A 26847-nucleotide genomic window follows, 5' to 3' on the forward strand; every position below is an offset into this window, starting at 1 on the left:
ATTAAGTGAAAAGCCAACAGACGGAAAACATGAACAGCTTCCTGCTTTCGGATACTGCTATTATAGGAATAGAGAACCTTGACAGGACGGAGTCATTAAAAAAAAAAAAGTGCTGACAATAGACCAGAACAGCTGATTAGCGCCAACTCAGTGGAGAGGTCCCTGCGATCAGTGCACCTGTTCAACCATTACTGCTCATAATGCAAAAGCGCACTTAGACATATTATATAGTAATTTGCAGAATGGAAACTTGTGAAGTTATTGTTCTATCGGTGCAGGTTCCTGGATTTAGTTTGTGTGTCAGGCTGTGTACCTGGTCAGCCCCGGTGAGGTGGATGAAGCTCTCCAGCACAGAGGCACTGAGTCTGTCCATCACGTCGATAGCCAACTCCTCATCGCCCTGAAAGAGGAAACATCAGTAGAAAAATATTAAAAACAGTCGTAGATGATAAACATCCAAAGCGACTTCCAGTAGATTTCGTTTGAATACATGCCATTAATACACAGATTGGGCATAGACAACTTGGAACTTTCAACTGCCCTCTATAAGTAGGCTTACAAAGATATGTCCGGCAACTACCGACTGACCAAAGCAACTTCACTGAGCATGAAAGGCAGAGGGTAAGCAAACATTGTGGAAGACGGTTACCTTGGCGATGCCCAGTGCCGTGTGCAGTGCGCGGACCTCCTTGAGAACGTTGACGGCAAGCCTGCGAGTTCCGGGCCGACAGCTGCAGAGAACCACCAGTGCCAGGCCCTCTACCACGTGCAGAACCCCAAGCAGAGGAGCCCGGTCCAGGGAAAGAGTCGGACCACTGCCTGGGACCTGCTGGAAGAAAAGAGGTCATTGATTCTACTCCTTCTAATGGCCCATATATCACCCTTCCTTTCCCGACCACTTCCCAAAATATACTGCATATATAAAGATTTTTCTAAATAGTATTTGGTATAAATATTATTGTCCTGTACACGCCAAGCCTGGGAACCAGACGAACCGGAGGGGCCAGAGGTGGCCCGGTACGTACGTGTGCCTCCTGGGTCTTGTTGCTGCTCTGCACCGCCTGCCTCCATTGGCTGATGAGCTGCAGGAGCATCTTAACGGCGTTGTCCAGTAGTGTGGGGTGGACGTCTGTCACCTCACGGACCATGAAGTAGACGAACCCCGACACCACGTCCTCCCGCCACTCGGGGAAGTCCACCATAAGGGTCTGCAGTGTGGTGAAGGCCAGGCCTCGCAGCTCCTCGTCCATGTGGATAGTCAGCCTGGGTTTAGACGTGAAGGACAGGTGAGACCGACAGGTGAGGCGGACAAGTGCGAGGGTTGATTAAGAAACAGGTACACAACATGCTATCATTGAGATTATGGTCAATTTATCGTGTGATGGATTATGATGAGTGGGTTTAAAACTAAACAGGGGACAGGTGTTCAAAAGTTTAAAAAAAAGGTAGCAGTAGGTTTATCACTGGGATTCTTAAAGCCAGTCGAAAGAGCGTTCAGCTAAACAGCTAAGAGTTGTGTATGCATTGTGTAGTAGTTCTCGTTCTAGGGATGAGCGAGGCTTACTTTGCCAGAAGCTCAATGAGGTCCTGTCTGCTCATGCCGTCGGGGATGAGCCTCGGTATGGCCGCCACGCACGTACGGAACAGATCAATCTTTGGCTTCCTTTCCCCCCTGCCAACAGATGGAAACAATCAGATGCTGTGGCCGGACCAAGTCGTACAGAGCCTGACAACAACGATGATGCTGATTGGATAGGAGCCTAAGGTGCACTGACGTGATCATATCCTCGGGCTCCTTGTTGGACATCTGGACGTTGGTCATGCTCATGGAGCGACCCACATCCTTGTCCAGGGAACGCAGGATGTTGTCCAAGGCCTTCCTCACCTGAGGGTAGTACAGAGACATGCCTGCAAAGACACGGTCATGAATAAAACGCACACACAAAACCACAAAAACACCATGCCCGCAGCATGAATAAAACAAAGCCCACCTGGGGCGGACGCCCCTGGGCGCTTACGTACCGATGCCCTTGGCCTCTTCGTCGGTGAGTGTGGTGTTGAGGAAGATCTTCTTGACCCGCAGGGTGTTCCCCGAGGGCATGATGACCCCTGTGGTGGGCATGGGGGGCTCCCCGTCCTTCTGCTGCAGGCTGTTGGCCACCACCAGGAAGGCCCTCAGGCCGATGTTCATCCTCTGAGGGGGGAGGGGGTAAGCATACATTTGGGATGGATTCCCACTTCCACACAATGCGAAGACTGTAAGCACTAGCATCATTGTAAGTCACTTAAAAGCGTCCACCGAATGGCATATATTATACTTTAGGAGTTTCCATCGACACTCTGATGCTTTTGGAAGATCAATTTGAGTGTTGATCTTTGAAGATTTTTTGGCTTGATGAGGTATAAGGAAGACATTAGCCATTTTTTATATTGATCTTGCTTTATTCTGTGGTAAGAGTGTGGTGAGATGATGGGCGGGAGCAGTCTATTAATTGTAGCTGTACCCTTGGGTTGATAGTAAAGATGTTTATTAATGTTAGAGCAACTATAGGTTGATAGTAAAGGTGTATAATAATAAGAATCTTACCTCCGGGTTGATGGTGAAGGTTTTGTGGGACTTGCCCACACACAGCAGGTCATAGATGATCTCCTTCATAGCAAAGTCCAGCCTTTCCTGCAGGGCCAAACAAAACTTACAGAGTTCATTTATCAATGGAAGGACACCCCATATCTATCCATGTGGGCATGCAATTGATCACACAAAATATAATATGCAAATATTGCAAATACCATTTTATTTGCAATTAATTGCAAACTTGCCGTTTGGCAGCCCTGCTACCAAGTTATTTGTCACTGGCTATTGTCTGACAGTTGGAAGCACGTAGCCGTGAGGAGAGTATGAGTGTCAGGGATTACAGGTGGACTGCGCTGTACCTGAGCTATAAACTGGATGATCCTGACGAAGATGTTGAGCGGGGTGTCTCTGGGCACCACACTGCGAGAGCCCTTTGGGAACAGAGCTGACACAATGCCCAGGAGACGACTAGACAACAGAAAAAACACAGCATTCACATTAATACCGGACGGATCAGTGACGATTCACAGTGCAACAGTGAAATGCAACACTTCTAAATGGCAGAGAAGGTTGTTTTTTTTTGGCGTTAGGTTTCAAAATCGTGCTCTCACACTATTTTCATCGCTCTTTTTCTTTCTTTACAACTATTAAATCTCACATAGAGCACCTTTAGGAGCGGATAGGTGTTGAACAATAAATACTTGGACAGGTCGTAAAGGAGCAGGTTAGGGTCAGACAGTTATTACACGGACAAGTCGAGGCGTTTGATTTGTTGGCAGGGCTGTGGGGTGGTGCTTACCTCTGAGTTACAGTGTTGCTCTCACATTTGATCCTGATGATGTAGACCCAGAGCAGCCTGTAAAGCGACTCCAGCGCCACGCGCGACATCTTGGGGTCTTTGTTCTGTCAACCAGAGAGGACAACCATAAGCACTTGCCAACTAGCATTATCGTCTTGTTATTCGTGTGAAGGGAGGGAGATGATTAAGACTATCCTTCAAAACACAGACAAAAACCCATAAACAATTCGAAGGTTCATGCAAGGTCCCACAATTCGCTGACCGATAGGGGCTTGTTCTTCAGTTTAAACCCTTGACGTTGAGAATGCGCAACAAAGACATAAAAACACACAATAGCGCCAGGGGTTCACTTCAAACTCCCAGTCCATCTCAGCCAGTAAAGTCTATCCCATTGGATCGAATGGAGTCAGTGTTTGGTTGTCCGGCCTTATCCGACTACATAATGCACGCGTGCAGCGTAATGCACGCGTGTATTCTCAGGGAGCGCAGAGGCGGGAGTGCAAAGGAGATGAGCCCGACGAGAGAAGAAGTAGTAAGGACAACAAGAGGGATTACGACTCGCTGGTTCAAGCTCACACCAGTAGGAAGACAACGTAACAGACATGAAGCGCTCATCACTGCCAGCAAGCCCCAGCAGGTGTTTTGCAAATAACGCCTGCTGTAGTGACACACTTAATGTGCAACACACTTAATGTGTAACACATTTGTGACGCGAAAACCCCAAGACACTGCAGAGAGCTCCACAACGTGGAAGCACTACATCCGGTATACGTTTACTGGCCAATACTGTTCCTGGGCCCTCGCGGTTACCGTACACTTGGTCAGAAGACGTCAGCTCAGGAAACAGAGGGGGCAAGGAGGTGGGAGGATAGGAGCACCGATTTCTTCCGTGAAGGTGGTTCAAGTGGGAGGGTGGGTTTAAGTGGGAGCTGGAGTCGCACTCGAAACTCACCTGCAACGTCTCAATCTGCTTTCTGATGCTGTTGTTAGATGGCATCTGGGCAGAGTAAAGACACGCCAGACAGACACAAAACCACAGCAGACACCCGTGCAGGGTTCAGGGTGGGGGGGGGGAGACATGCACGTTAGAGGAAACAGAAATAAACATGACAGAAAAACAAAAATGTTGACAGAAGCTGTGACAGCCTGCCACTACATTCAAGTGATAAAGCTCAACAAACATGGATAAGATGTCCGGGATGGCCTTGTGCAGAGAGCACCCTTCTTTGTATGTTAGAGAGAAGGCATACGGACACACACATACACACACACACACACACAGAAACAAACAGGGGGGATTGTCGGGACAAGATCAGAAAAAGGACAATTATGGGATGTGCATGCAGGATGGTTGAAAATCTCTTTGCAATGAATTAGGAGTCTGATTCACCCAATTATCTTGTTTGGTAACACTATTTAATTTCACCCTCCACACATCATAAACTTCTTATTATTTTCCCCATTGCCCAATAAACCAATAAACCTTGTTTATTGGTTCAATAGATCCAAGGAAGGATCACCTCTCCCACAGCAGAACCATGCGACGTCCACCACCACGAGCACCGTCAAGCAGACAAACACACGGTCAATTCCCATTGGTCACCTCACAAACAACTATTACGACAACCAGAGCTCAAATGGATCCGCATGATCCCAGTGAACAACCCATTCAGAAAGCTCCCTTGAATCTTTGAACACCACTGAGAGGACAATGACGACCGGTACAGGGCAAGGAAAGGGTGGGAATGACAGGGAACATGTCTGATCGGGAAAGAAGGCCAGTGCAGCAGGGTCTTCAAAGGGACAGGTTAATCAATTAGCAGAGGAACAGTTGCGGTAGGCAGACAGAAGAGATTTTCCGGAATGGTGTACGAAAAGAGGATTTCTGATTGGTTCACAAAAGCAGTTCTCATTGGATCATGAAAGGATTGGGCTGGACAGGTAATGATTGACAAGAGGTCGGCAGGATGTGATTGGCTTACAATAGGGTTAGTCAGTTCAGGGTTAAAAAAAAAAAAAAGGACAGTATTTATTCATTGGTTTGATTGCTGGAGATATACAAATATCCCCAAAACAGATTCTGAATTATAAGGACAAAAAGAAGCATTAAATTAGACAAGCATGTTTACCACAGATGAAGTACCGGTACGTTGTTCAGATAGACAACAGATTGCTCTGTCTAGACATCTTGTGTCAACAGTGCCTTCCTACATGTACATACTCACCAGGCGGGCTCATGTTCAATGTAGTCTAACGTGATTACCTAACTACTGGAGGGAGTCTTTGGGGTTCATATCAACAGCATAGAAGCGATAATGTCGCGGAGAAGAGACATTATCTCTTCCAGTACAGCAACATTTGCTAACATCTTTACTAATGGCGGTCCTAGGATTCTTTAAAAGGTATGCTATTGGATTAGCCATTATCAGGGGAGAGGATTCAGCTGGATATCCTAGACAAAAGCCAGGTCTGGCTAGGGTGGGGTCGCTTGGTTGAGGCCAGGTCTGGGTGAGGACATGGGGGGTGTAGGGTGCACAGGTGTAGGTGGACTGTACCTTGAGGTGCGACAGGCAGTTCTGGAGGAAGATGTGCCAGTTGTTGAGGAAGAACTGCTTCTGACTCACACACAGCAGGCACGTCACAAGGGGATACAGGGCCTGGGGGCGAGAGACACCAGCGTCAATAGAGGGAGAAAACAGAGAGAGAGTGACAGAGGTCTGGATAGATAGACATCAGCAACACTTAAGAGGAGAGAGAGAGGCCTGGGTGGAGAGACAAGAACCAGAACAAAGGGGGGGGGGGGGGGGGGGGGGGGGGGGAAGAGAGAGAGACAGAGAGAGAGAGACAGAGAGAGACAGAGAGACAGAGAGAGAACAACTTGGTGTCTTTCTTTTGTCATTTTTTACCAAAGAGTGCTTCTTCCTGGAGCTTAGGTCGAAGGTTGTCTGGTACAGCATCTCCACAAAGTTCTTCAGGCAGGGCACGTTCACTTCATTCTTCACAGCCTGTTGGGGGGAGAACATGTTAGTGTTCCCATGGAAACAGGAATTTGGGCGTCCTCCACAGCGAGCCAGGTGTTTTTATACCGCAAAACCCTGACTCAAGAGTACCTGACTGAAGTAGGATCGGCTCAGGCTTGTTAACACACACTTCCTCTTCAATGGAAATGATTCTACCATTGAGAAATGATTACGCCAAGATTTTATTGCATAATAAATGTTGTATTGTATTAGGGTACATGCCGGTCGTAAGCAGGCCCAGCATCACAATAACGAATGTGTATACTGTAGGTGAAAAATAGGTTTGTATGTGGGCTGTGTATGAGAGGGGTGAATGTGAGGTAGGTAATATAGGTCAACATTGGAGTGTGTTAGGGCTGTGCATGTGAGGGGTGATGTGAGGTCGTTAATATAGGTGAACGGAGGGGTGTCTGTGAGGTGTGAGTGAGAGGTAGGTGATATAGCTGAATTTAGGAGTGTATTTGGGGGGTGTATGTTGGCTTTGTATGCAAGGGGTTAATGTGAGGTAGGTAATATAGGTGAACGGAGGGGTGACTGTAAGGGGTGTAATTCAGTTCAATAGATACGCGCGTGTGTGTGTGTGTGTGTGTGTGTGTGTGTGTGTGTGTGTGTGTGTGTGTGTGTGTGTGTGTGTGTGTGTGTGTGTGTGTGTGTGTGTGTGTGTGTGTGTGTGTGTGTGTGTGTGTGTGTGTGTGTGTGTGTGTGTGTGTGTGTGTGTGTGGGGGGGGAGTGTATGTAATGTTCTCCTTACTGCAGCCACAGGAATGAGAATCTCCACGAAGAGGCCGGCCAGGGCATGTTTGATGTCCCTATCCTTCACCTCCAGGAAGTACTGGGCACACTCCTGAAGATAGCCCCGCCCCGACCACGGAACACACAGGTTAGAACAAACACCGAGCCGGACTTGCGGCTTTATTTAAAAACCCAGAACCGCAGACTAACATCCTGCTATAGCAGACAAATAGGGACTGTTATTGGATAAGCATCTACATTTGCCTATGATTGTAGATTGTTTGAAGTACTAGATGGTACTAAGAAAGAGACATGATAAAGCGAGAGGAGCAATCTACCTTGAGAGGTTGAGTTACATAGAAGCAACACACATGCACTCAGTACAACAGACACCCGACATACCTGCATGAACTGAAAGGAGGCTTCAAAGTCCTCCACGGGGTACATTTTGACCCGGAAGAACTTCATGCCCATGATGAGGCTGATGATGCTCTGAAGCACGTAGGGACTCTGCTCCTTCTGCCTCAATTCCTTCAGCTCCGTGATGAACTTCTTCCTCACCGCCTGGAACCTGGAGCACACACACACACACACACACACACAGACACACACACACACGGTCAATGCGAATGGGACAGGTTATGCCAAGATATCTAACCACTAACATAAGGCTAGGGGCCAAGAATAAATGTGCTTAACCCCAAGATGGCTAACAACTCAGGCAGTCAAGAGATCTTCAATCTCCAAAAAGTCAAGTCCATTTTATTTGTTTATCCCTGGAAGCTTCAAGATGGCTAGCTGGCTTAAGGGGTTTGGAAATTGTGTAAGCAGTTGGGAATGGTAATTGAGGCGGAGAGTTTGGCTGTCTTACTTTGACTGTGTGAGAATTCCAATGACCTCAGCGTAAAGGTCAGCGATGATGTGCACATTCCCAGTGTTAGGCCCCGAGTACCTGGAAATGGATTCAGACAAATGTAACTTCCTGTTAATCAACCCTCCTACAGTCATATTAATACAGTCACTGGCCATGTTTTTGATTCATCACTTTTGGGAATGAAGACCGTTATCATTATAAATCAAGATAACAAGGGCCGTCTTCCTCTCAGCATGGCTGTAACCAGCTGTTCCCATCTCTTGAGTGCTGTAAGTTTACTAATTTCTACTTAACCCGAAGCAACTGTGTATTCTTAGAGTGACATTCATTATGAGGCCAGCTCATAAAGTAGCCCAGATCTCTCTCACACACACACACACACACACACACACACACACACACACACACACACACACACACACACACACACACACACACACACACACACACACACACACACACACACACACACACACACACACCACCCCCCCCCCCCTTAGGCAGAGTACAACTCACGTTGACCATAAACAATTCAGTTCCACAATCATGTTTTAAATATAAATGTGACAACTTTTTTCTGTGTGCATGTGAGTGTGCGTTTGTTTACTCACCCCTCTCTGTGTTTAAAGTGCTTAAATGCCAGGTTCAGAACTTCATGTACTAAAGCATCTGGCACCGGGTGAAGAGGAATCTGTGACGCAGAGGGATTCGTTAGTGTTACTTGGAGCATCCATACTCCCATACATCTCCTCCCCCTCCTCCACTTCTCATTCCTCCCCTCCCTCTCCTCTTACTTCTTTCCCTCCTCCTCATTCCACTCCCCTCATCTCTCTATCCCCTCTTCATTCCTTGCCCTCTCCTCCCTCACCCCCACCCTCATTCCTCTCCCACCTCTCTCCTCTGCCCCCTTGCTCTTCCCCCACCCCCACCCTCATTCCTCTCCCACCTCTCTCCTCTGCCCCCTTGCTCTTCCCTCACCCTCCTCTCATGCCTCTCCTCCCACCTCCTCCTCCGCATTCTACTCTCCCCTATAAATGTGTCCTCCCTGCAGTCCTGCCCTCTCCCCTCAACCTCCTTCTGCTTTCCTCCCTTCCTCATTCCTCTCCTCCCTCTTCCTCATTCTTCTCCTCATTCCTCTGCTCCGCCCTCCTCTCCCCCCCTTTGCTCCAGGAGCTCAGCCAAGGACATCTTAGCTATGGTCCCAGGGGCTTTGGGTTCAGTGTGTGGTTTGGATCGGAGCGCTTCTCCGGCACCACTCAGACACCAGTAAACAGATTTAAACCAAAGCCTAGGACGGGCTGGTGGGCGGCCATTTTGTGTGTTTACTGTATTATCTGCCCCGGTACTGAGCAGACAGCCAGTGCATTAGCTGCCGCTCTGATGAGCAGCCACGAGAAAGTTGAACTAAGCGGCGACCCTAGCCATGGTACCCCTGTTATCAAAGGTAGGACAGGAAGTCCTGGAAATCAATACACTTCCTGTTAACTAGATCCCATGGAGAGGAGTGACGGAGGTTGGTTCAAAGAGAGCAGTGACCTCTGTGCTATAAGCTACTGGACAGCGAGGCCCTGGACTATTTCCTAGTCAAATCTGGGGATCTGTAGGGAGGGACATCTCACCTGTTTCAAAACTTCCACTGAAACCAAACAGAACATAAAATCTATGGCCAAGTCTCTTCGCTCCAATAGGTAGTCTTTATCCCGGTGTTCATCACTGGAAGGAGAAAGGGATAGAGATTACACTGTGAAAACTCCAACACAACAAGGGTTTGCAGCAGTTTCGATGCAGTATAATTATAATGAAAACATTGGAATTAAGTTGAGTACAGGAAGTTATTTAGGATTAGGACAGGAAGCGACATTTCATGAGAACAGAAAATAATTGATTATGCCCACAGGAGGGAAGTGATGATGAGAACAGGAAGTGACTGATGATGAGAACATGAGGAGGAGGATCTTAGGTCAGTACCCTTTGGACTTGGTGCTGGATCGAGGCCTGTACTCGTAGGACTCGTCCTCGGTGCCGCTCTGCCGTCTGTACCAGTCGAAGAGCGTGCGCAGCAGGGAGGGCAGACAGTGTTCCGCTATGGAGCTCATAGAGCTTATTAACTGGAAGGAAACAGGACAGTCAGCACCGCATGCTTGCAACCTCCCATCTCAGTCCTTAGAAGACCAATGCAAATCCCGTGTGGTACGAGCTCCGTCCCAACTTCAAAATCGCATCCCGAGACAGAAATCCCATCCAGGACGTGATCTTGTCTAAAGAGCGAGACCATGCATTAATAGTGAGATTACATACGGGGGTCAAGATCCTGTATAGAGATCGTAAAGAGAGATCAGTGACGGCGATGGTGACCTTGTTTCGAGGGGAAATACAGGCTATATTGATTATTGATTCGCAAGGAAAGCGCCGTGTCGGATGGCATGTTGAGCCCAGCATGGTGTTTCTATCCTATCGACCGGTGTCAAGCACATACAGCCTGCAAAGCCCACCTCTTTACACGGGCTCATCAGCACTCTGATGACGTCAATAGAAACGGCTTTAGAAAGTAAAACGATAAAAGTCCTGCTCCCCGTAACAGACTAGAAAACCACCTGTTCAGGGCACCAAATTCCGAATTCGATCTACATTATTTGTGATGGTTTAACCGAATTGTTCATACTGTAGTCCTTGTATTCCGCAAGCTACCCCTGTATAGTGGGTGCGTCACCTCTGAAGGTAGCATTGGTACACAAGAAGCTCAAGTGTATCAGGCAACCTTGCCGCAGCTGTCCCATTTTGTGTCTGGCTGCTTCTGTATAATGTGCAATGACGGCTATAAACTAGAGCACCAGGCTACTGTTAGATAAGGGGTATTTTAGGAACCCACGTACCAGGCAGAGAAAGACTGACTTGCAGAAAACGTCACGCTTTTCTGCCCCAAGCCTGCCATCAATTGTCAACAATGCACTAATGCATATAAGGATCTTGTTATGTATAAAGTAGTCATAGAGTAGGTCCGTTATATAAATTGATATAGGTGTGTGTGCTTGTGCGTGCCAGTACAGTGACGCTGGATGACAGGCAGCGGAGTTATGCAAGGTGTTGCCGTGGGGACGGACCGAAGCCCCCACCGCTGACTTACTGCCGAGGATGACACAGCGATTCTACAACACCCCCCCCACCCCTCTTTATGGCCTCTACCTCTCTCTCTAAGTCACTTACAATAGCGACAGCTGGATATATAGCAGTGGATGCTGCTTGGCTTTGTGTAACGCTGAACAAAGCACTCTGCAGCAGTCAGGTCCATTGTTTAAAAGTGTCCACCGGGCCAGAATACGGCCACCGTCGGGCCAAGCCCATCAATACATGGTCACGACTTTTAACAGAAGGCCGGAGCCAACGCCATCGGACCCGGGGACTGTCTACATCGGTGGGGCTGAATAAAACATTGCAAGACTCGATATTCAATAACCCTGTGACCTTAATCCATAATGCGGCGATCTAATGGGTTTAACATTAACCATACAGTAACCATTAGATATTCTGAGCGAGACCTCGATGGATATGCTGATGCTGATGCACTGAGAGGCATTCACAGTGCATGCCTTTAAGACAGGGAATAACTACATTAGTACATTGGATAAGTTTAAACCTGTACAAAAAACATTTAAAACACATGGGGCAACAATAATTAAAGGCTCACTAAAATAGTCAAACAATGTTTACAGATATCTGGGCCAGGCCTGTGATAGGGAAGGTATTTTGCATTGTAGTTCGCAAAACTGAGGAGGTCTCACCTGATCAAACTGTGCATCTTCTCCTCGCTGCAGGGACCGGGAGAGGGGCTTCTCCTGGGAGGAGAGGAGATAAGGAGAGATGAGGGACGGAAAGAGCGAGGGAAGAAGGACGAGGAGATGATACAAGAGGAGGAGAGAGGAGAGGAAGAGGGCGAGAGGAGGGAGGAAAGGAGGCGAGGGGAGACAAGGAGAGGGCGGGAAAAGACACAGTAGAGACAGTTACAGTGTTAGTTATCCCAAGGAGGATGGGCTCCTTGGGCACTGCAAGCCAATCCCTAGAATATTATCAAGAGCCGATATTGCCCATAAACCAGGAAGAGGTGTACTGCTGCACAATGCTCTGGTCCGGACTCACCAGCGGCTCGGCCATCACCACCTCAATCTTCTTCTCCGCCAGCACGGCGAACTCGGCGAACAGGCTCTTGATGACGAACTCCCCCGGCTTGAGCTCGGGGTCAATGGTGATGCTGGACATGGCGTCGGTGTTGCGCTTCTCCCACGCCAGGGGAGTCACCGAGGAGGGAGCACGACGTTTACTCACACTGCTGTTGACTGGGGGCGAGGCTGTGGGAGAGAACACATGCTGGTTACACACCAGGGCTTTTGGAACGAAATTCGGGGGTTGATTATAATCCGAATAGTGAAAAAAGGAATACTGTTTTAGTTCTGAAATTGCTGTTCAAATGTTAGCCGTGATGCGAATATGTGGCCTATTCCTATAATAATCACGGATGAGGCGGATTATGATAACTGGGTGTTATCATAATCTTTTATATCTTTTTTTTTTTGTTATCACATTCTTTTATACATGTTTTGGTATGGTTTTTTTAGGTTGTTTCGCTGTTCAATAACTAAATTAGGCCATCGCTCAAGTTGCTATTCAAAACTAAACTGCTTCGATACAATTGCAGACCTTATGAGAAACCTAAATAGGCCGTTACCTCCGCCATGTCATAACGTTGCAACGCTGTAGATCTTGTTGTATGTCAACAGTACTATTTAAGTCATTAAGTTGTTATTATTTTATTGTTGTGGGAAAAGATTCTCAACATACCATCACGTTTAATGTATAAGGGACCCAACCTGAGGAGTGAATCAACTCTCTCCACTGCCACGTACAGCACAGCTTATTATATCAACGACGTTGAGGCAGAGTTAATATAATATTATTTTGTGCCCAATATTATTTACTGTTAAAATGTCTTACAACAACATGCGGATCGTGGAATTAGCAATACATTAGCCTGTTTATATTAAATGTGATTATTAAACATTAAGCATCTATATTGCGAGTATTCAAAATAATAAGGAATGGAATTCAAATGGGATTATAGAGGAGGAGTTAACACTCAATAACATACCCAAAAAGGGACATTATTGACCTAACAATAACACAAACCAACCAGTCTATAGATATTCAACAAAATGGTCTGTAGTGGACAAAACGGGACATATTTCATTCAATAACACCCAGCAGGAAAAGGAAGATTTTTTGGTACAACTGGAAGAACGTATACATTTCCACCAATATATCAAATTTGATGTTAAGGTGAATGCTTCTTATTACGAAGAGAAAACATACCACCTGATCCACTTCAGTTCAGACCTTATCTTATCGCCTGTGAGTGTGAAAAACACACCCAAAAGAACATGAACTCAAACCATTTCTCACTGGCATCCGGGTAATGCGTTTATGCAAAGAGACGTTAAGGATTGACGGGTAGCAATTTGCGACTGGCTCCATCAGAATGACCATCTATCCCAGGACTGCAGACTGAGATCGATAGTCATGGTATACACATGCAATTCTGCAGCCTGGGATAGAGAGTTAGCGAATGAAGAACCAAGCCATCGGCCTGGGATGGACAGCAATGGAATATGGCAAACAGGCCCATTGTAGAGACAATTTGCAAAGTGCTGTACAAACAAACCCACACACACACCCACACAGAAAAGAGGAGCACAGTAAATAGGCCCGCCCACTCCTTGTGGTGTTTACCGAGGCAAGCCATGAGACATTCCCGGTGTGGTCACCTGGGAAACGTGCCTCGGGAGCCCCTGCCTCTGTACATGTGGGACCCACAGTCAGTCAACAGCAATAACACACCCGGCGCCCTCACTGCACAACACTCAATTAAACCAATATGGCCAGCATTGAATTCAATACAGTGTACACTTGATCAAATACAGTTTACACTGAATTCAATAGAGTCTACACTAGATCCAACACTGTCCACACACTCCACAGTGGATCTAATGTGGTGTACACTGAATACATTCTAGCTGAGAGAGCGGTCACTGGAGCTCTGGCCAGTAACCAACTCCCTCTCTCTCTCTCTTTCTCTCTCTCTCCCCGTCCAACTTTGTTCTGTTTTCCTGGTCTCCAGAGAAACACAGCGTGTTCCTTCCAGAACTCTGAAACAATAGTCAGGGAGGGAGGAATGGGGAGAAAATGGATGACTTTTTCACAGGAAGTCAAGATGTTGACACCCAGTGACCGGTAGGGAGGCAGGCCGGGCCTGGCACATTAAAGCAGGCAGCAAACAGTCACCAAAAGTCCAACAGAAAACACAGTTTACAGTCTTACTTCTGTGTTGGACCTTGGTGTGCGTTAGTGTGCATACTGTGCAATATGAAAATGTGTTGTGTGTAACCATGTGGGAATGTGCGTTGCGACACAGTAAAGAATGTGTGTTATGTGACCGTGTGTGTGTTATCTGCTTGTGTTTGAGACAGGGGAGGGGTGTGTGTTGTAGTAGAAATGCTGTTGAGTAGCACAGAGAGGCTTTCAAACAGATCCTCTTTGTTTACAGAGTTCCACAAACACCCTGATGATGATGTCACATAGCCAGCTCCCCACCACCAATCACTGATCACCGGCATGTACCCCCCTCAGTCTCTGCCACTCTTTCTCCCCCCTCGCTCACTCACTCACTCCTTATGTCGCTCTCTCTCTCTCTCTCTCTCTCTCAACCTCTCCCCCTCATGCCCTCTCTCCCTCTGCCTGTCCCTGGGCCAGCTCGGGGACCGACTGTTTCACAGATAGGAGCAGCCCGACGCTGTTTGTACTTTTCCACTCTACAACCGACTAAGGAAAGAAATGCAAGGCATCTTTTCCCGGGCCAAGTCTCCTGATCACCCTCCCTCCCCTCCACCTCTCTCTCATTGGGAAGTAATTTGGGACATGCCAATCCACTGCCCACCCCCAAACTTTTCTGTGTGCACTGCAGAGCGGTGAGTCTAGGAGACTGATTGTTTCAGGGACATGGAGTCCCAGCAAACTGCAATGACTCTTTCTAAGCTTTCACTGGAGATCCATTGCTCTGTCCTTTCATTCAAATCCCTATGCAAATGCCAAGACAAACTTCTAGCACTAAAGAAAAGAGAATTGGCGTTGTGTTTACTGGTGTGTTTACTGGTGTTTTCCTACAAGCCAGGTATTACACTTGGCCTATTATTTATTTATTTATATATATATATATATATATATATATATATATATATATATATATATATATATATATATATATATATATATATATATATATATATATATATATATATATATATATATATATATATACACACACACACACACACACACACACACACACACACACACACACACACACATATATACACACACACAATAGAATTAGGCCTAGCGTAATACCTGGCTTGCCAATGAAATGGTGTCATCAGCTTAGATGTGAAAATAGTGGAGGTTTGAGGCGATTGTTAATCAACTATATATTAATGATTTATCAATGGTTAATTAATCCATCTGAATGTTTCTAACTGGGGGCTGAGCAGAAGATCAGAACACTTTGAACTCTCGCTCTACTTTAGAAACAGTGTCTTCTTAGCACACCAAGTAGCAGCAGCTCCAAAAGAAGAACACCACTGCATAGCACCAAGGCACTTATCTTGTGTCAGGTCATCTGACGCAGCAGAGCACATTCACATCCCAGCATGATACTTACATAAAGCAATGATACTCATAACAATTTCAGTATAGCTCCCTCAAATGTGCAACGGCAGGCTTTATTTGATTAAGCATGTGATATGCGTGGTGGATTTGCAAACCATGGTGCATCTATGTTATAAGCGTATTCAAAATCCAGTATCAATTTAAGTAAGACATAGGCCAGGCCCCAGCATTGCTGCAGCAGTCATCAAGCTTGCTAGCAGGCTTACACAACCCCAGGGTGACTCCAGCGTCTTACCATTAAAAATGCTGCCTTCCCCAGGGCCTGTCAGGCTCTGTGACCAACCAGCAACAATGGAGCACAGAACACGCCACACTGTGTTGGTATGCAGAGATATCGCATGGGTGTTCAGTTTGCTAGTCAACAAGGGAAGGGAGCACAGGCATGCTCTTCCTCGCTCCAAGATGTCATGGCATACACAGCAGCGAGTCTCAGTGGTTCGTCCTAACACGTTATTCCTTCAAAGTGACTAATGACTGCACTACGCACACACTCCTCAATGTGAAATACAGAAGACGAAAGATTCATGTTGAAACTAATTTGGCGATCTATGGGACGTAACAGGGTTGTGTCCCCTTTGCAGGAGTGTGTTATTAAAACTAATAACTGCTTGGAGTGCTGGATAACTCTGGAAGCTCATATGAGGGCTGTCCTGTACACCACGTGCACAGAGGTTACATAGGAACAGGTTGGTGTGAAGTGAAAAAGGGTCACCACAGCCAGAGAGACCAAGATAAAGAATGAAAGACTGAGATGAAGAGACAGACCAACAGGCAGACAGAGACAAAGAGAGACAGACAGATAGAGAGAGAGACAGAGAAGGTGGACAGACTGTTTGGCAGGGTAACGCAGAATGGTTGAAACGAGGCATTGCCTCTTTGTTTCAGAGGCCCGCTGCAGCGAGCTGGCAGCCCGTTCAGGATGGAGGCAGAGAGGGAGAGAAGTGGGGGGTATTAATTAGAAAAAGGAGCAAATGGAGGACAAAAAAAAAAAGTGTTTACTCAGTGGTTAGTTGTTTTAAGGAATAGCAAGCATCTAACTTTTAAGGGCCACATCCTGACATTGAGACATGACATCACAATATTCGTAACCTAACCCTAAAATTTCCATTAGCTTTCACAAAAGAGAGAACTGTAAAGCTAAATCGGGCAAGTTTACAAAAATAAAAAAAAAGGAAGTAGCAGCTGCAACCCTTCAAATGAGTAAACATGAATGGGTGAGATAGCGTTACAGGAAGACTGCAACACTGACGGGCCAAAAGAAAAGTGTTTAGCTGGTCATGCTCATTCTGGGGCTGACACTAGCCTAGGCCTGGAGACTGTCCTCATATGGCCATACCTGATAAGGCAACTTGGAAATAGACAAACAAAAGAGTAAAGAGGAAGGCACGTCAAATAGGTTAACTTATTTTAGCCAAAATGGCGAAATATTCTTTGCCTTTATTACCTCACACATGCAAAACAAGACCGGGGCAAGGCATGCAAAACGTGGCTTTGCCATTTCAAACGTTTCAAGAAATTAACAAATGCAAGATGTGTACACAGGGGTGTGTTTCACCGTGAATCGGACGTTGGACTCATTCGCTGTTGCTGCTTTGTATTGCATTGCAAATGCATTTGCATTGTAAAACTATGATTTGTTTATAAAGTTTTGCTTCTCTATAGTGAGGTCACTGAAAGGCATTGTAGAGCATTAAATGCAACAAAGACTGGGTGTTTGTAGAATATATCTATCCTAAATGCAGGCTAGTAGCTACACTTTGAACTGTCTGGAAAATAATAACTTCACCAATCAAATTAATCATTTTAGCATATGCTGCTCACATGAATCATTAGATAAAATGCATTATTGTGATAATTTAATAAACATTTTATTAAAATGTTTAATAAACATTTTATTAAACCCAGTAGGGAAATCAAACAGTGCAAATAAAACATTTCCAGAATGAAATTAAGAGGCTATATACCAGTAGACTGGTTAGGTATGGAGGGTTTATCAGTGAATTTTACAGCATCTCGGTATGTTAGGGTACAACATGTGCAACATGAGTAAGACAGTAAAACTGTCTACATGTTTTTTGCTCATGAAGCACTAAGCTTCATTTTAAAAGGCATTGTTTTCTGCTAGTCTTGAGTAAGCCCATAGCCGGCTATAGGATGCAGGAAGGTTTACGGAACGGCGTGAGAGAAGGGGGGTTTGTTGTATCTGATGTCTGCGGAGACAAAGCCCATATAGGAGAGTCTAACAACCGGAGCCAACTAGCAGACTGATCAATAACGGCAAAGCATTACAGACGACCCAGAGGAATTGCATAGGGCTGTGGTGAGGAGAAAGAGGTAGAGAGACACAGACAGACAGACAGACAGACAGACGGACAGACGGACAGACGGACAGACGGAGAGACGGAGAGACGGAGAGACGGAGAGACAGACAGACAGACAGACAGACAGACAGACAGACAGACAGACAGACAGACAGACAGACAGACAGACAGACAGACAGACAGACAGACAGACAGACAGACAGACAGACAGACAGACAGACAGACAGACAGACAGACAGACAGACAGACAGACAGACAGACAGACAGACAGACAGACAGACAGACAGACAGTCGGAAGGGGACAGGGACTGCAATAGAGAGACAGAGAGGGCAAGGTGGAGGGATGGGAGGAGGATATTATGTTAACATAACGAAGGGAAAAAGTGTGTAACAGCAGGGGAAGGGTTGAACGTGTTGGTGGCTTCAGAAGAACAAGGGAATGTTTCTGTTCTACTAAGGTCTCACCCAAAAGAAGACGATGACTCAGTTCTCCTTGCTGCCGTGACAACGTTAACCATGACAACATTACATTGTATGATGAAACACATACAGTGTATTGGTAATTTAGACTTGAATTCGCCAAGCATCCCTATTATGGAATTCTAAAACATTAAACTACTGACTTTATGGAGACTTAATGAAAGTATCAGAGACTCGTCTACATCATCAGGTCACCTACTCAAACTATTTGCCTCCTCCGTTAAGCTCTCTGTGGTTTGTCAGATGTTCATTAACGGAAATCATTCCCTCGGAAACAAACATGAACCAGCATTACAGTAAATCTAACTATAACACTATCTCCACCATTACAGTATAGCACTCAAGCTAACTATCATGCTACCTCTACCAAGACAGTAGTGAAGCAAAAAAGCTAACCACCATGCTACCTCCACTATTACGGTAGGGAAGTGCAGAAAGCCAACGGTCATGCCACCTCCACCATTAGGGCAGCAAATCTCTCTCTCCATCACCCTCCATGCATTATACTCCGGAGACAACCACTCCGCTACCGGCATATATTACAGTAGAGGGGAGATAACTATCTCACCACCTGCATTCACATCAAAAGGGGGCCTGCCTAACTTGGCTACCCCTAGCCCAAACACGCACCTGCTGCTGCCTAAGCCATAATAACTCTGAAGGTGTCTGGAGGAGATAAAGGAGGACGTATTGACGACTGCTATGAGAGTGGGGAAGGAGGCCTTGTTGACTGTGTGTGTGAGCCAAGATAAGAATTGTTGCCAGAGGGTGGTATGTCAACTGTGTGTGTGTGTGTGTTTGTGCGCGTTTGTATGCATTTGTGTGTGTTCGTGTGTGGCCTTGCTACTCACAGCTTCCGCTCCAGGATTTCAGCAGGGACTTGATGCTGATCTCAAAGAAGACCGAGTCCTGCAGGCTCAGCATGGCGGCGCTACACAACCACTACTACCACCTTCCACGATATAAGGCACTAACTTGACAAGCCGGATCACAACCGCCACCACCAGCAGCAGCAGCAATTCATTTACACCTTAAGGCTTGGCGCTGTCCCGGAATACACGCACAAACTGGTTCCTCTCCCCAAAACAAGAGGCAGAGGGGTCTTCTATCCTCCACTGGCACAGGTTAGGACCGGCATTCTGAAGGACAGCGCCGGATCCGTGGGCAGTGTCGAGGGGCTGCTTGCAGGAGTCTCGGTCACAGCTCTTATTCCCCCGGAGAGCAGAACAGGAGTATTCCTGGCCGACGTCTACACTTCCCAGTCCACAGAGTCCCTCATCCTCACCCCGGCAGGGAGGCAGCACAGAGCACGGCCCAGCAGAAGGGAGAGCAACGCAACGCCGGAGCAAACTTTGTCTTCCAGGAGAGGAGAGAGAAGGAGAAGTGGACCAGTACACTGGAGAAGTCTAAACAATGCACAACAATTCTCCCTCTCTTTCTCTCCCCATCTCTCTCTCTCTTCTCCCTTCCTGTGTTGAGTGTGTGAGCGTGTGTGTGTGCGTGTGTGTGTGTGCGAGAGAGAAAGTCCTAGCCTGCTAGCACTGTCAGCTATTCTCTCACCCTGTCAAGCTCCCTCACGCTCCCATTCGCTGGCGGAAAACCCCTCCCCTATCCCAACTCGCGCTCGTTTGCTCACTGATGCCTGCTTTTTGTGTGAGAAACACAAGGGGAAGGGTGGGGGTGGGGGGGGGAGAAAGTGAAAGAGAGAGAGGTAGGGGGAGGGATGGAATGAGAGTGAGACAGACGGGAACATTTGTGCAACCAATCGGTGGGAGGGGTGATGTCATCAAAGTGCTGCGAGTGGCTGCCTGGCGGTGGTTCAGCGATGCAAACGCATGTCACAACAGCGCTGCGTCTCAGCCCGGCTACCAGACACACGCTTCCTGCGAGCTCCCTCGCCGTACTGATGCGTCATGCACACCCCCCACCCACACTCTTGCAGCCGGACATAAATAGAGCGTTGGAGAGGAAGAGATGGCTGTAGCATCGGACACCCTACACCCCTCCTTAAAACCTGCATTCCACAAATAACATGTCCCCTCCCAGAGACAGAGACACGGACACTGTTACTACGCACAAGGATTCTTATGCAGAATTTGCATTGCTTGAAGGTACACCGGCATGCAAATGAAATTTAAATTGAACTGCTAAACACACTCACAAGTCCCAGTAGCAGCACAGTAAAAATAAAAATCAGACGTGGCAGCAGTTTGGTGTGTAGAAGACATCAGAGTAGGCCATGAATTCTATGTTATAATGGTCTCATATGTAAATTTGAGACCATTGTCTCTTTCATACTTTATTCTCTTAAACCCTTCTTGGCCTTCTTACCCCTCAGAGTTGTGGTGAAATGTAAGGAGATACAAATATTGCTTTGCCTGAGACGATTTTAACGTTACTCTATGTGCTTGTTATGTTTGTTGTTGTCCAGTGGGTACATTTTGATTTTACTATATAAACATTTAGCAAACCCTTAATCCAAAGTGACTTGCAGTGATTTCAGAGCAACAGGCAGGGAGGGGTGAGACAATTTGCTCAAGGAGGCCTACCCAGTAGGGAATCGGGATGGGCAACGATTATTTTCCGGGATAATGCCAGTTCCGTTCACTATCACGGTTCGTTCGTTTGAGTCGTTCGTTAAGTCAGATTACGTCATTTGACAGATCTCACAGGTGTCTAGCCCCCCCCCCTGCTTATAAGTATTGGGTACGCCCGCCAATTAAGGCTTTTTCACAGCCTGCCCTACCATAAGGGTACTGTCGGCGGTCGAAACGCCAGCCGTAACTGAGCTGCGCCAAGCCGCACCGAATCGAACTGCATCGCGCGATGGAAACGAGGGGGAATAAAACAGAAATGAAAAAAAGTCACGGTGCGCTCGGAAACAAACAGAGCGAATTTCTGTAGCATTGGCCTATACGGCACAGTTCGACCATTTCCATGGTAGGTAAAACAATACTTTATTGAAGCATTATTGTGTTAAAAGTAAAATAAAAACATATAAAGTGCTTGCATGATATTGAAGCCTACAGCGATCGTTAGTTAACTTGTGTGGCGGTGCCTTGTCATTTGTTTACCCATGTGCCAGGGCAACAGGATGGCTACCTGCTGTAGTACTCTCATTGGCTGAATCTTTGAGAACGTTTTAGACTCAATCAATATAAGTTTGCGTGGAGATGGAGCTCTGTTCATTTGCATATTATATTTACGTGACCATATTTTTGTTTTATGTCCAAAAAAAAAAAATGAATCAAAGAATCCGTTCTCTTGTTTTGGGAATCAGATCTCGCCGTTCACCTTCGCGGTTCGTTCGTTGTGAACGAATCGTACGCGACTGACCCATCCTACTGACCCATCCAACTACCCAGGCATCAAACCCTGTATGACTAGTTAAAGAAAGCTACCCCTACAAACCCTTTCCTGTACCGACTGGTCACCAAAGCTACCGGTGTTGCAGACACCGGTAGTAAGTAACCGTAAGTAAAAAGATATGGTTTCATGGTTTGTATTCATGATTTTGATATTAAATGTCCATTTGGCATCCCCAGATGCATGCCCTCATCATGGGTGATGTGGTTGAGTGAATAAACCCAGAATCTAACAAAGTCCCAAAGGCAGAGAAGCAAAAACACCGTGACCATTCAGAGATAAAGCCCCGTAACCTGAACAATATCCTGATCTCAGAATAAATGCTCTCTCTTACTTATTTATGGGATATCGCCTTGCTAACATTGTAAACAAAACTGTGAAAAACACCTTCAGCCTTCATTTTTTAAAGAACTTGTTACACAATCATTGTTGTGAAAACATTCCAGTTTCCGCGATAACCAAAAGGTTTTTTTGCGGCCAGGCAAAGGATTAAGTTTGTTAACAAAATATTCGGAAGAACAGAATGATATAAAAATGGGACAAAAGCCTTTTGTCTTCCCTCCAGCATAGCCCATCCTCTCTCGCTCGCTCTCCCTCTGTCACATGAGGATCTTTCACAATACAAGTTATGCAAAACCAGCCAGTGCTGGTTGCAAATAAATAAATATGAAACAAATGCTCGCATTGTCAACCCCCTGCACTCAAGTAAACTTCCATTTGGCCTTCGAATAAAAAACAAAATACAAGATACAGATTTTAAATGGACAAACCACAACATCCCAACAGTTAGGACAGGTCACAGGGGCAGAGTTCAACCAGCTTGTTTTAACGCTTAGCATGCAGACACTGATTATTCACAACTGTTACGTCTATCCTGCAGCCCTTATTAATCTGGGATTAGCCTTCAACACGATAGTATTATAATATTGCTTAACTGCCCTGCCAATGGGTTCATGCTCTTATCTTTAAAAAAGGAGTAACCAAACACAAAACATCAACTGATGAAACTGCACCCTCTCTGGTAAAACAGAAAATTGCAATAACAAGTGACCAGGCGATGGTGCAATATTCTGCTTTAGCACATAGGATGTGTACATTTATAGGTCTGAATCTCTGATAAAAGCAATATGGAAACATGAGTCACTCAAGAACTGTGGAATGGGCAGCCCCTTGAAAGAACACAACAACATCATGTGACTTTAGTTGATCGTTGTGATGCCAATTTGACAGTTTAGGTCATCTTTTTAATTCCTAATCTTTTCTCTTCTCTTCTTTCTACCGGCACAAGATCGATCCACCTCGCTCCATTCACAAAGAGAGGCAGCAATGGGCGATGGCTGCAGATATTACATGGAATCTCTCCCTGGAGTCTAGAGAGTGGACCAAGCGTTTCCTGCACCAGCCTTTCTGTAGCTGGGGGTAGGGGGGGAGGGGGGGAGGGAACAAATCGATAAGAGCTGTAATTCTATCCCTGACCTCCCTGGTGCAGCCTGGGCCACAGAGGACGCAGTCAGCCCTCATCCTCTCTGAAACCTTCTCAGAACCAGACCAAAGCCTGCATTGGAACACTGTTCTTCATGCACATATTTGTGCATATGCGTTTGTTTGTTTGTTTGTTTGTTTATTTGTATGGGTGCATCAAGAATGTGTGAATGTTGTATGGGATCATTTGCATAAATATGTACGTGTGTTCTTGGATGTGTACGCATTTTCCCCATGCGAGAAGAAATGTGTAGGGATGATTCATGCCTCTCTTCTCTGTCTGCCATGACACACCTCCCCCATTAAGTGCAGGGTCTGACCCAAAGCTTCTCCATTACCAAGCTTCTTTCACTACCCTTTCAAGGGCTGTGCTAATAAGCGTTACAAGAATCCAGGCACTGTGGTTCCACGCCCTATGAAGTCTGCTGTCGCCACAGGGACAAACACATCACCTCGTTGTACCATTACATGCCTTGCGACTCGCTGGCCCAAACCAAATGCCCGTCACGCGCACCACACACACGCCCGATGACAAAGCACCTCCAGAAGAGCGGCGCCCTTTACACAAACACATCACCCTGATGGCCCTCCTGAAGTCAGGTGATGTCACTGCAGTGACAAACGCCAGCACCACCTAGAAGGAACACTTTGGTGTGGCATTGGTGGTGCTCAGGCCGCATTTGGAGGAGAGAGGAGTGGGTACCACATCTTTCTCCTCCCAACAAAAGGAAGCCAAACTAACTCCCATTGGATGAAACCAACTCCAAGAGTAACTGGCTCTCTCCCATTAGCTAACCTCTCTCTATACCACCAATCTCCCTCTATCATTGGAGGACTCCAATCCCAAGAGTAACTGACACTCTCTCCTATTGGACGAAACTAACCCCAAGAGTCCCTGACAGCATCTCCCATTGTGCGGACCCGACCCCAGTCACTGACTACGTATCCAATTGGACAAAACGAACCATAAAATAATGAATCTGCTATAGGATGAAACCCAACCTAAGAGTCACTGACTCCTACTCCCATTGGACGAAACAAACCTCAAGAGTACGTGACTCTCTCCCCATTGGATGTTACAAATACCAAGAGTAACTGACTCCACTATTGGACATAACCAAGGAGGAAGAGTAACTGACTCTCTCCTATTGGACGCTTCCAACCCTAACTCTTCAGAAGACAGAACTCACCATCAGGAACGCTTTTACCTCCAGGAAGTTCTGCAAAGGAGACTTTTCTAAAAAGACGTCTGTGTCCTAGTTGAAAGAGGAAGGAGAACAAATAAATGTTTCAAATATATATGTTATCCCTGATTAAAATTTTACCCCCCAAAACGACATTATCTGCAAAGGCATCGCCCCTCTGGGAACATATGGCCAGCCAGGCATGAGATCACATTGGACACATTATGGGCACCAACTGCTTCCTTATTGTCAAGATAGAAAGTTACAGTATAAACATCAGAATGCTGCTGCGGTTAGCATCGCCGGCCTATCCCTGGTGTTGAACCGGTCTAGTGGGGTGTTGGCTAGCGTAGTTAGTGCACAAGCACACTGCAAATGTAGCATAGCTCTGGGTGTGTGAGTGGAACAGGCAGCCATGTTTTAACCAAGCATGTTCTAACAGGTAGCAATGCAGACAAAGCTACAATAAGATTAAATAGGTAGGCATCACCCTGGTCACACACACACACACACACACACACACACACACACACACACACACACACACACACACACACACACACACACACACACACACACACACACACACACACACACACACACACACACACACACACAAAGGCTGTCTTTTGGTGGAAGTGATTATGGCTGTTTTGAAAGAATGGCTGAATCCTTTGACACTGTACTAGTGTATCAGCTCATGAGTCTGAAATAAGTTGCTTGCCCAGTTGTTTGTATTTTGTATGACAAAGGACATACATGAACATAAAAACTCTGTATTGCAATTTTCCAAAGCAGGGAAGACTATCTCTTAGAGGAAATCTCAATGTATTTTCAACCGGCTGCAAGATCCTGACCAATTCTAGCAGCACTTTTTGTTGATGTGATTCATCTCCACATGCGGCGTGACAGGAGTGTAACTGGGTAGTTAATTCAACAGCAGGCCATATGGCCCAAAATAAGAACATAATGAATTATTGGAAACTATGCTGTGAAGATCAGAACCTGGTGCAACCTCTGCCTTGTCCAAAAGTCCTCTGAATTCAACATACCACAATACGCAAGTTTGTTTTTTTGTTGTGGCAACTTACAGCAAATAGCTCAGCTGTTTACAAATAGCTGCTTTATGTAGCAAACCCACAGCAGCTGACACTCATCACACATCAGTCATTGAGAATAGCAGTTAGCGTTTGCATTGCAATGCCCTATAGCATGGGGATATCTCATACACACGATTATGACCTTGAGAGCTGACCATGCATTCACACTTAAAACATGTGTGAACACACGCACGCACACCTTGCAGAGAGCATTGTCAAAGACACACGACGGAGAAAACAACACAAAAGCCACGGGGTGCACGCCAGCACACACAACACAGAGCACAACAAGCATGATCCAGGGTCAACGTCGCAGGATCACCGCAGGGTCAAGGGTACCTTTGAGCCGGCTCTGACTGGTACGAGGTGGCCTGCTGCCACCAGGCTCGCTGCGGACCTGGTCTTCCTCTATAGTGTGCCCCATGGCCAGCAGGCCCAAGCGCTTCATTCGCAGTAGCCGTGGGCCTGTCTCCCACGGCAACCCTCCCCCGTGATCCAGGGCCCCCTCCCCGGACATGGAGGCCGGAACCAGGCTCTTCAAGAAATCCATGCGTCAGGATGCTCTGTGGACCGTCACCCTGTAACGTCCCCTCTAAGTCCGTCCGGCTGCCCCATCTCAAGCTTCACAGAGCCCCGCTTCACACTAACTTCCTGGGCCTGGGACTATAGGTCCTTCAGTTTACCCCTTAGTATCCGCTAGAGACCACTCCTCGCTAGGCAGGCTACAGCTCCTCAGCTTACAGACGCTGTGGGGTTGCGGTATTATTCCAAGTCAAACAGAAAGTACCTGACGATTCACAAGAACACACTCTTCTCTGCTCTCTCGTTTTGTGGGCGGGGCCAGCCCTGTATGCCAGGCACTATCAGGGCGGAGACAAGAACATGTTTTACAGGAGATAACACACGCCTGGGCAGCGGGCCAATCACAACAGGGACGCCAGCGGCCACACCCAGCTTGAGGAAGAGCAACTCTCTGTGGTTTAGGTTAAGGAGTTACAGTGACGAGCTAGCAAGCTAACGAGGTAGCAGCACAGGGCGACACACACACACACACACACACACACACACACACACACACACACACACACACACACACACACACACACACACACACACACACACACACACACACACACACACACAC

At 46.6% G+C, this 26847-nt stretch overlaps 1 protein-coding gene across 12 annotated transcripts in view; it reads right to left on the reverse strand.

Annotated features, from left to right (window-relative positions):
- Positions 1-26847, reverse strand: part of fryl (furry homolog, like) — a 69210-nt gene that overhangs the window by 35611 nt on the left and 6752 nt on the right. For 4 of the 12 annotated variants that reach the window (XM_056603488.1, XM_056603490.1, XM_056603489.1 and 1 more), the window contains exons 1-22: positions 26043-26743; positions 24610-24675; positions 12135-12343; positions 11780-11833; positions 9969-10108; positions 9620-9713; positions 8612-8691; positions 7998-8078; positions 7529-7697; positions 7146-7238; positions 6281-6379; positions 5930-6031; positions 4327-4371; positions 3375-3478; positions 2935-3043; positions 2588-2674; positions 2023-2194; positions 1776-1908; positions 1565-1672; positions 1026-1263; positions 650-829; positions 314-400 (exon numbers count right to left, since the gene is read on the reverse strand). In XM_056603488.1, the coding sequence (XP_056459463.1) occupies positions 314-400; positions 650-829; positions 1026-1263; positions 1565-1672; positions 1776-1908; positions 2023-2194; positions 2588-2674; positions 2935-3043; positions 3375-3478; positions 4327-4371; positions 5930-6031; positions 6281-6379; positions 7146-7238; positions 7529-7697; positions 7998-8078; positions 8612-8691; positions 9620-9713; positions 9969-10108; positions 11780-11833; positions 12135-12343; positions 24610-24675; positions 26043-26253 (2661 nt within the window). In that variant the 5' untranslated portion in view covers positions 26254-26743. Of the gene's footprint in view, positions 1-313; positions 401-649; positions 830-1025; positions 1264-1564; positions 1673-1775; positions 1909-2022; positions 2195-2587; positions 2675-2934; positions 3044-3374; positions 3479-4326; positions 4372-5929; positions 6032-6280; positions 6380-7145; positions 7239-7528; positions 7698-7997; positions 8079-8611; positions 8692-9619; positions 9714-9968; positions 10109-11779; positions 11834-12134; positions 12344-19422; positions 20234-24609; positions 24676-26042; positions 26744-26847 lie in introns of those variants that run through there. The other 8 variants (XM_056603497.1, XM_056603495.1, XM_056603487.1 and 5 more) reach the window with 7 other exon arrangements.

The sequence above is a fragment of the Gadus chalcogrammus genome, chromosome 12, assembly GCF_026213295.1.
Source record: "Gadus chalcogrammus isolate NIFS_2021 chromosome 12, NIFS_Gcha_1.0, whole genome shotgun sequence".
Classification (NCBI taxonomy): domain Eukaryota; kingdom Metazoa; phylum Chordata; class Actinopteri; order Gadiformes; family Gadidae; genus Gadus; species Gadus chalcogrammus.